At 27.4% G+C, this 10,100-nt stretch overlaps 2 protein-coding genes across 5 annotated transcripts; both read right to left on the bottom strand.

Annotated features, from left to right (window-relative positions):
* Window positions 1-916: 916 nt before the first annotated feature.
* Window positions 917-6,678, bottom strand: LOC123269894 (FYVE, RhoGEF and PH domain-containing protein 1-like). 3 transcript variants are annotated; one of them, XM_044735795.1, is made up of 7 exons: window positions 5,807-6,678; window positions 4,595-5,110; window positions 2,482-3,200; window positions 2,203-2,408; window positions 1,637-2,002; window positions 1,103-1,548; window positions 917-1,030 (listed from the first exon to the last, which is right to left on the bottom strand). In XM_044735795.1, the coding sequence occupies exons 2-7, from the start codon at window positions 5,107-5,109 to the stop codon at window positions 943-945; spliced, it is 2,340 nt and encodes a 779-aa protein (XP_044591730.1). In that variant the 5' UTR covers window position 5,110; window positions 5,807-6,678; the 3' UTR covers window positions 917-942. The 3 variants fall into 3 exon arrangements, with proteins under 3 accessions (XP_044591730.1, XP_044591731.1, XP_044591729.1); XM_044735796.1 differs by lacking the exon at window positions 5,807-6,678 and adding an exon at window positions 5,517-5,706; XM_044735794.1 differs by lacking the exon at window positions 5,807-6,678 and adding an exon at window positions 5,427-5,516.
* A 734-nt stretch (window positions 6,679-7,412) lies between these two features.
* Window positions 7,413-8,905, bottom strand: LOC123269896 (replication protein A 32 kDa subunit). 2 transcript variants are annotated; one of them, XM_044735799.1, is made up of 3 exons: window positions 8,813-8,905; window positions 8,437-8,726; window positions 7,413-8,325 (listed from the first exon to the last, which is right to left on the bottom strand). In XM_044735799.1, exons 2-3 carry the CDS (start codon window positions 8,705-8,707, stop codon window positions 7,832-7,834), a joined length of 765 nt encoding a protein of 254 aa, XP_044591734.1. In that variant the 5' UTR covers window positions 8,708-8,726; window positions 8,813-8,905; the 3' UTR covers window positions 7,413-7,831. The 2 variants fall into 2 exon arrangements, with proteins under 2 accessions (XP_044591734.1, XP_044591733.1); XM_044735798.1 differs by having other exon boundaries at window positions 8,437-8,710; window positions 8,799-8,888.
* Window positions 8,906-10,100: the final 1,195 nt, after the last annotated feature.

Below are 10,100 nucleotides of genomic sequence, written 5' to 3'. Positions count from 1 at the left end.
CAACTTCGTATAATTATGACACTGAAATTAGCACAGTTGAAAAATTTTTTTTTCTTTAAAAATTAACTAATTCTAGAAAATTATTTTGAAAAACTTGAATTTATTTTTTTTTTAAAGCTTCAACCGATTAAATTTTTATTGCAATAATTTATTATTCGAAGAAATTTTAAAAATTATCAGATGTCTCTTAACTTCAGTATTTTGTAGAATTTTTTAAAAATTTCAAATATTTTGTCATAAAACTACTTTATTAATTTTTTAGATACTAATGAGAATTTAACAGATCTATTATTATTTGTCAGACCGATCTATTATTATAAGTCGAGGGAAGACCAGCATAAAATGTATCAATACATAAGATTATTTTAATGCTTCCACCCTCCATAATTTCAATTAAAGTAGTGTTTAATTTAAACGTGTATACATGTTTATAAAAAGTGATAAAAATAAAAATTGACATAATTTCATATTTTTATTTTTTTTTGTGCAAATACACAATGGCGGCATTTTATGCCTAATACATATTTAAACACTTAAATATATATTTTTGAATATACTATAACACAATATTACAAAATAACAAGCGCTTCAGTTGCGAAAGTCAATTAATTGACTTGATATAATAATTGATAATGTATCAATACAACAAATTTTATTATGATTTACAAATTACAACATAATTTAAATACGTACTATTAACATTGCTTATTAAATACACTAATACTTGCTAATGCTGATTATGTTCTAAGAAATTAATTATCCTATTTACGCATTTCTCTTTTAGTTTTTCTTTATAATTCATCATTTAAAAAATTCACTAGAAAAAATTTTTTTTTCATTAGTTAAATATGAAAAAGGTACAAAACGTTGTGCGTGATAAATTATTAACTATCACTTAATTTTCTTTTTTTTTTAATTCAAATTAATAATTAAATTAGCTAATTATTGACTTTGTTCGGTTTCTTTGTCTTCTTCAGTCACTGGATGAGGTAACTCTGCCTTGGTTGCTAAACTTAAGGCATGCGTCCACCTATTTATTTATAAAAATAGTACTCTCATTAATAACAGTACGATCAAATAAATAATTTAAAAATAAAATTACCTTTCTTTATCTTCAAAACTTGAAGCTTGAAGATAATAACATTTTCTGGAATGATAAATTTTAAAGGATCCTTTTCTATCCCGTTGACTAAGCGGGTCATAGTCTGGTAATTCATTACCCTCTGTTAATGTATAACCAGGCATTGGCGTCGCAGTTAACGCGAGACTTTCAGAATCGGATTTAAATGTATAAAGAACAAAGTCTGGGTGCAATGCAAACCATCTCCGCGTCCAGGGCTTGCTGGCTTGTGTTTTTAATAATAAATAACCAGATAAAACACATGGAGCATTGGCTGACACATGAAGAAGACTTGGTACTGGTCCTGGGGGTGACGATGGAGATTTACTCAACGGCTGAGTAAGTGCAGCGTGACATAGTCTACATACTCGCATATTTTTATTATCTTCGAATAACAATTTTTGATTTGAACATTTACTACATACTACCTGTAATTCAAAAAATTCTAGTGATTCCAATTACTTCTATTGATTATTGATGTAAAGAAAATAAACTAGAGATTCAATAGATACGTACTATACCACAAGCCCGACAATTATGTTTTCTTTTCATAACTGAAAAAATAGCTTCACAAACCATACATCTTGTCACGTCATCAGCTTTAACAAGAGAAGTTTTTTCGTTGCCTATTTTTAGACTGGCTTTTCGCCTCATTATTTCTTGCATTGTTTGGAATAAAGCGTCAAGCCAAGCTGCTTTTTCACCCGCTGAATGTGTATATAATTCAACACTCTTATTGGAATCTCTTAGGTAAAATGTATTAGCTGTTTCTAAGTTGTCGCCTTCAATAACGTCTAAATTTTCTATCAAAAATTTTGCTCTCAGTCGATACAAGGGTCCAGGTATCAGTCTTATAGAACACAGAAGTAATATATCACTAAACTGTAAATAAAATTATTCTTTTAATAAAAAAATATTAAGATTTAATTATGTTAAATAAATACATTTTATAAATAAAAATTACAAGTCATTACATGAACAACTGAGTCAATAAAAAAAATTAATTTATATTTAAACTTAATTGAATAATGAAATGTAATTTTAAAACTTTTGTTAAAAAAAAAAAAAAATTATTTACTTACTAGAAATAAGTGTCTATCCTGATGATCTCCACTTCTCGCTGAAATTTTAACAATACGACCTTCCTTAATTAATTCTCTTGTTGCACTGACTAGATCCAAGGGATCATATATATTTTCTTGTATTTCTAATAATTTTTTAAATTTAGCTATTTTTTTCATTTCTTCATTACTATGATTCGCTGCTGTTGAAACTAGTTCTAGTGCCTCTACAAGAAAAAAAAATAAATTAATTATCTGTTAATAAAATTAAATAAGTTTATAATAAAATAAAAGACTTACTTTTTGTATCTGAAAAATCGGGATTATCCTCGGTGAGATTTTTTAAATAATCCTTCAACAATAATTCATACCTAGGTAGCCTTTGTATTGGACAAAGCATATGGTGGGTGAGTGATAGTTTGGCACAGACATCAAGCTTTTGTATTTCGTTAACAATAGCAGCGAATCTCGGTACTTTTTGTTGTAACGTATGAATTAAATTCATGGCGTGGTCAAAATTCTTAACATACTCAGTGTACATTTTTAAAAATGGTGCAAAATTTTTCATAATATCACCGATGCGCGAGTCTTCGTCCCATATTTTCATTCTATCTTCTAATTGTGGCAATAAAAAATCATTATGAAATTTATAAATAGATTTGATATTTGAAAATATTTGTTGTACAGTATCAGGAGGAAACATTGGATGAGCGCGATTCTCTTGATCGACTCTAAATTGAAATACTTGATCTATTAAATGTAATATATTAACATATGTTTTTTCTGTAGCTAATAATTCATCGGCTACTTTTTTAGCTCGTTTACGTTTTACGTCATTTGTATCTTTAGAAGTAGTTATTATTTTTTCGGACGGTATATTATTTTCTTCGGGTTCGTCTGTAGCTATTGTAAACTCTGTTTCAGATGAACGTGTTTCAGACTCTTCTTCACTTTCTGATTCACTTACTGGATATGAGTCAATTGTATACTGATTTGAACTTCTCTTTGTTGTCACATACCTGACAAAAATAAACAAAACAAAACAAATTATTATTTTTATTTTTATTATTATATGTTATTTATAAACATATACTAGTATAATAATCTCCACATGTGCTGTAGTTAATTTAAAGTTTTTGTAATAAAATAAGCTTGTGGCTTGTGCAATCTAGTGATTAGTTATTAATATAACTATAAGAGCATTCATAAGATCAGAAAATAAAAAAAATATTTTTTATGATTAATATTTTTAAATATTTCTTTAAACTTTATTTAATTTATGTTGTTTGATTAAAAAAAAAAAAATATTCAAAGCTGAAAATAAATTATTGATTCAAGCGTTTAATGAAAAAGACACTTTATTCAATTTATATCTGATACTATAATCTGCTATCGATTTTTTTATCACTGAGTACTCGATTCAAAGCCTTTCATAGAAACCACATTTATTGACATTGGTTTAGAGTTGTAAAAAAAAAAAATTATGCCGAGAATGATGCAATTCATAGATAATAAATAATACTAGTTTATAGTCTATAGTAAATATAAATCAGAGAATTATCAATCATTAACCTTCATAAAAAAAAAAAAAAAACAGTAGGAAATATAAATAATTTATTAATTATTAAGGGGAAACACGACTGTGACGATCGAAAAAAAGAGGTGATTTTCGGGAATTTTTTTGACAAGGAAAATAAAGGAATTTGGGGATCGGATGATTTTTTTAATTTTATTAAGAGTACATTAAAGATTATTACCCTAAATTTTTAGTAAAAAATATTTAATTATTACAAAGTTATTAACAATCTCGTAGAGCACTAGAAAAAATTTCCCCCTCCATGGTCGGTTCGATAACTCAAAAACGGATCATCTAAAAATAAAAACCCAAATTGCTTTTCAATCAGTAAGGATGTAGTTATCGTCGCACGTACGGAATTTTGAAAATTTTAATTTAAAAAAAAATGGCGACTGATTGAAAATTTTCTCACTATTCTTACTGTTTTTTTTTTGTTTTAACTCGGCTAAAAAAATCTTTAAAATAAAAATTTTTCAAATTCCGTACGTGCGACGATAACTACATCCTTACTGATTAAAAAGCAATTCAGGTTTTTATTTTCAGATGATCTGTTTTTAAGTTATCGAACCGACTGTGGAGGAGGGGAATTTTCTCTAGTGCTCGGCGAGATTGTTAATAACTTTGTAATAATTAAATATTTTTTAATGAAAATTTAGGGTAATAATCTTTAATGTACCCTTAATAAAATAAAAAAAAAACCCGATTCTCAAATTCCTTTATTTTTCCTGTCAAAAAACTTCCCGAAAATCACCTCTTTTTTTCGATCGTCACAGTGGTGTTCCCCCTTAAAGATCTAAAAGAATATTATTTTCCTAATGAAGTAATCAATAAAAATACCTGCTAGACCTGTACTCCAAAACACTGTGGGTCATTTGAACGATAGAAGATGTTTCTTGGGTAGTAATACTGTCTGTAGATTCTGAGCCTGAAGTAGACATAATAAACGATTGAAACCTTGGAAACCCACTAAAACTAATTCGCGGAAATGAATGACTGGTAAATGATTGTTTATGTTGCAACTGCTGTTGCTGCTGGTGCTCATCTGAACCCATAACTGAGTCAGAATCTTGCGAATTTCCATCATCACTTGTTGCACTTTGTCGCTCCAATGATTGTGAATCCCTCAAGTTATTGTGATTACTCTTATTTAATTGTTGTACTTGTTCTTGCGCCTTTAAACTATCTTCATTGTTGTCGGTAGCTTCTTCCTCGTCTTCCAATTCAGTGTAAAATGTGCTAGTGGATGTTGATGATTTAGAACTGAACATCTTTAATGTGTCTGTCTTGTCAAACGGCTCCGGTAACAGTCGAGCCATCCAGGACGAGAGGTCCTTCAACTGACCTCGCTGCATCCTAGAAAATAAATTAACATTAATATTATAATTATTTAACTAATTAACATACTCATAAAAACTTTCTACACCAATCTGTCCGATAAAAGTGACCAATCAATACATATTAAACTTCCAGGTCAATAATGAAATAAAACTTTTGTTTTATAATATAATAACAATCAAACTGTCAAATTAACTATAAATCAATTACCAAGTTAACAATAAATAATTATCACACAAATAAATTTGACCTTACAATTACTAAAATAAAGTTACACTTTCATTATAATATAAAGAAAAATAATAATAAAGAATTTTTAAGAAGAAAATCTTACTTAATTGATAAACAAATATAATTAAAATTATTATTATACGTTGTCATAAAATTATAGGTTATTTAACAAAACTTGTTCATTGTTCTTTACCCAACTCATATTTATATTTCTTATTTAAGATTTTAAATAAATAATAATAAAAATGTAAGGTGACAAATAGGCGCGGCACTTGACAATAAAGTGTCAAAGATCAAAACATTAGACAGCAACAACTTTTATTACATATGATTAATTTAAAAGTCCAACTTTTATGGAGTACATAGCACTGTATTAACTTTATACACAGGATACATACTACACATAAACAAAATACATAAGCACATGACAATTCATAATTAATTTAAAAAATGAGTACAATTTAATTAATAAAAGTAAATTACCTATTCCAGTGATATTTAAAGTTGTATTACGGTGCACTGATGACGTTCTTGTGTACGTTATCGCGAGCATAATTATTTTACTCATATGTATTTGTCGAACAAACTATACGCAGTTGACGACACCACGATACTTAGTCGCTTAAAAGTTGCTTCATTTCGTTGTTTAAATATATGTATGTATATCGTGCACTTGTACGCTGAGTACATATACTTATAAATAAATTAACTCACACATTTATATATTTATCTGTCAAACATCAGTGTGTATATACATCTACCCAAACATATACACAAATATCTACCGCGCACTAAAATATAATTCATAGTGTCATAGTTACAATACCTACGATCTATGTATACATAACATTAGTTAATCATGATCTTGATATATATTTAATATATGTTGTGTATAAATATATTTATTTAAATTTAAATAATATAATTCTTATATTGTATTTATGAATTTACACTAAAGTACTTGGAGTACTGACTGATATGTACGTTGAAATGAATTTAATTCGAGAAATGCGACACCTGAAATCGAAGTTGGAGACTGCGCAATAAACTGCGCCTGTGATTTTATTTTTTTTGTTTAGTTTACTTTTCAAATATTATTATGTATAAGAACGTATAATAAGTTATGGTGTAGTCACTTTGTCACTTATATTAGTAAATGTCTTGTTTCTATTACAATTGTTTTTACTCGTTACATTGAATATATGCATGACAAATAATGACAATTGCTGAATAACAGCGGCTTGTTTGTTGTTTAACATTCAAAGGACCGAAGAATTCTATTTTTATTCAATAGTTAACATTTTTTTTTTTCAGACATCATTTTGCAAATGAAACTTATGATGAAAAAAAAGAGAAAATAGTTGAACTAATGGAGATAAAACTGCTTGTTTGTTTAATTAAATCGGAGAAGAAAAATTAATTGAAAATTAGAGCGTAATAAATTACAATAGTTTATAATATTGTATTTAATTTATTGTTTGATTTTCTTTTAATTAGTTTAAGTATTTATGTAAATGATAACGTGGGTAAATTGAAGGATTATGGAATTATGTAACTCATTTAAAGAGGTCATTTTGTAATTTACTTTTAAATCTGCTTTAAAAATGTACTTTGTGATATTATTAGGAAATTTCCGGTAATTAAGCTCATTTAGTTTACAAAATTGAAATTTCCTTATTGACATGTCTATATAAATATGAAATCTAACTTAAATATTAATTTATTTCAATGATTGATTATCGATTCGTTTGAAATTTTTTACTTAGATCATTTTCTGTATACTAATATAAATTATAAAATGTATTTAGATAATTAATCAATTAAAATTAATTATAAATTTAAGAAAAAAAGTGAATGTTTTCTTCTTTAATTTATAACTTAATTAAAATTATCTTACTTAAATTGAAATGTATCATTAATTCACTTTTTTAAGTAAAAGTTAGTATCAACTTTCTCCTAATAAGAACATTTTTTTTCTTAAGAATAATTTTAATTAATAGTAATAATTTATTACACTAAATCGTAAAAATATTCATCTTTTTTAGATAATTAAAATTAATGTAGTTAATAAATATTTCTAAGACAGAAATATACAAAGTTTAGGCTTTATTTTAAGTGATTGTGTATTACAAATAATTTAACCAATAACATAAAAAGTTTTTGAATCTCTACCCTCGACAATTCTTCGGAAGTATTATAAAACTATTTGCAAGAAGTACAAAGAAAATTAGTTTAATTGGTGGCTGAGAAAAATCTTAACTTTTACAATAAGTTTGACTTAGATACGATGAATGAATTATTATCGCTGCTTTGATCCTTTCTCAGTAAACCGATGTTTATTAATACAAATTATATCACTTGACTTGCTATGTAAATTAAAAAATCTTTCAACATTTGCTCGAAAGCCTTTTTATATACTTATTACCAAATACGTTTATAAAACTCGACCTTTTTACAAAATCAAGAATAATGTCTTTTTGAAAGTAGAAAAACAAATAAAAATATTTTTTAAGTAGCTTTGAAAAAATCATCGTTGCAAGTTGTATAAATATGTCCTTCAGACGCAAGGAAGTCCAGCATTACATCAACTTTAGGCTCCAAGTTTTTAGGTACCTGAGTTTTTAAATAATTTCGCTCGATACCGTTTTCAGAATCGTGACTCTTAATTATTTTATATAAAACTTTTTGTTCATTAGTTAAACCATGGCAAATATCATCGTTCATATCCTCATCTTCAGCTTTGTTGCTAGTCGGCGCTTCAACTCCTTTACCTTGCAAGCTATTTTTAGGATATTTCAAGTTGGCACTAATCGAAATGACTTCTAACAGGTGAGAAAACACCTCAGCATATTTTTTAACGGGCCTTATTTTCATGACAAAAACATGACAGTTGTCACCGCCTTGCTCTCTAACAGTCCCATGAATTTTCACGTACATTCCTACTTCTATTCCTTCGGGTGGAATACTTTCTGCTTCAAGCCATTTAAAGGCCATTATTGTACCTGTGACAATGTAAAAAATTTATCAGCACAGTGATAAGCAAAATGTCCAGTGATAAATAATTAATAAAATGCATTTTGTCGAATCATTATCTTGAAAAATAAAAAAATTACCAGTTTCATCTTCGATATTGTATCCTATCTTAGTCGTTTGTGACGAAATTTCTTTGACCAAACCAACGACGCAAATAACATTGAGACCTTTTCCCCAAATGGTTTTACCATGTCTTCCAGCTTTTTGGACATCCGAGATCATTAAAGGTATAACATTATTGCTACGTTTAGTTTCTCCACGATCAGCTTGAGGAGCAGCGGTGGAGTAGCTTTCGTCCATGAAACCGCCGCCACCACCTCCGCTTTCAGTTGTTGAGTCATTTCCCCACATTATGTACAGTACACTATTTCTACAGAAAATAATTTATTAATTTCAAACATCAATTGCCCTATTAATATTTTATTGATAATTTATTAATTATTAATGATTAGTTACCCGTTTTTTTATAAGAAAACACTGAGTTGTAGGTTATACGTTTATAGTTAACAGTTGACAAAACGTGATTGACAATAACCAGCCGACAAGTACGCGGGAAATCTTTTGTTAGTGACAATGGTACCAATCTAAGCTATAGTAAGTGCTAGCGGCACTAGCGACGAATGGTACAACATTTGTCCGAAAAAACAGATTTCGGGCGGTCGATAATTGACTAAAAAGTTATCCGGACGGCCAGGAGATGGCGAAGGCAGTTCTAAATTTGAAAAAAATAATTAAAAGACAGGGAAAGATAGTTTAAAAACTTCAGAACAATAATTAAAGAGAATTTACGGAGATACTGTGGGTAAGACACGCTCGTATACAGAGTAGGGGAAATTGCTGTGTATGAACAGCAATGAAAATATTATGTCTTGACATTGTTGCTAGCATTCCCATAACATAATGATTTTACAGATTGAAAATTAAGTTGAATGATTTTTTTTTATAATTAAAACGTTACAAACTACAGAAAAATCTTAAAATACAGACGAAACTAATTATACGTTGAATATAATTCAAAGCAAATTAAATTTTTTATCTAGTATGACTGTTTAACATAAAATACAACACTGATAGAAGAATTTCTTAGTATTTAAAAAGATTTCTTTGTATTTAAGAAATTATTTCTTAGTATTTAAAAAATATTTCTTAAATACAAAGAAATATTTCTTAAATATTAAGAAATATAACTACTAAGAAATATTTCTTAAATACAAAGAAATATTTCTTAAATACTTAGAAATATTTTTTAAATGCTAAGAAGTGATGTTTAAGAAATGATTTCTTAAATACAAAGAAATCTTCTTAAATGCTAAAAAATCCTTCTATCAGTGAATGACAATAAGACTAAGTTATATGATCGATAATTTCGATTGTGTCGTACGAATTGAAAATAGTTTAGTCTTTTGCTGTTGCTCAACAGCAATCTTATTTTTTATTATTTAATTTAATTATAAATATATTCATGTATTAAACAATTTTTTAGTTAAATCATGCGAAGACGGGTTATTTGTTTGTATCACCGCATTCCAGAACAAGGGAGCACGTATCAGTGAAAATAAATCCAAAATTCAAATACTACGAAAAGTATTATGAATAGTATAATATTAAATATATTTGATTAGAAAAATTTTAAGTTTAGTATTAGTTAATAAAGTAATACAAATTAGTTAACTGTTGACAGATATTTGTAAAATATTAAAAAATGTTAATATATATTTAACAGAGGAATAAATAGATTTAAAAC

This window comes from Cotesia glomerata, linkage group LG7, assembly GCF_020080835.1.
Source record: "Cotesia glomerata isolate CgM1 linkage group LG7, MPM_Cglom_v2.3, whole genome shotgun sequence".
Classification (NCBI taxonomy): Eukaryota; Metazoa; Arthropoda; class Insecta; order Hymenoptera; family Braconidae; genus Cotesia; species Cotesia glomerata.
This window is presented reverse-complemented; position numbering and strand designations above follow the sequence as displayed.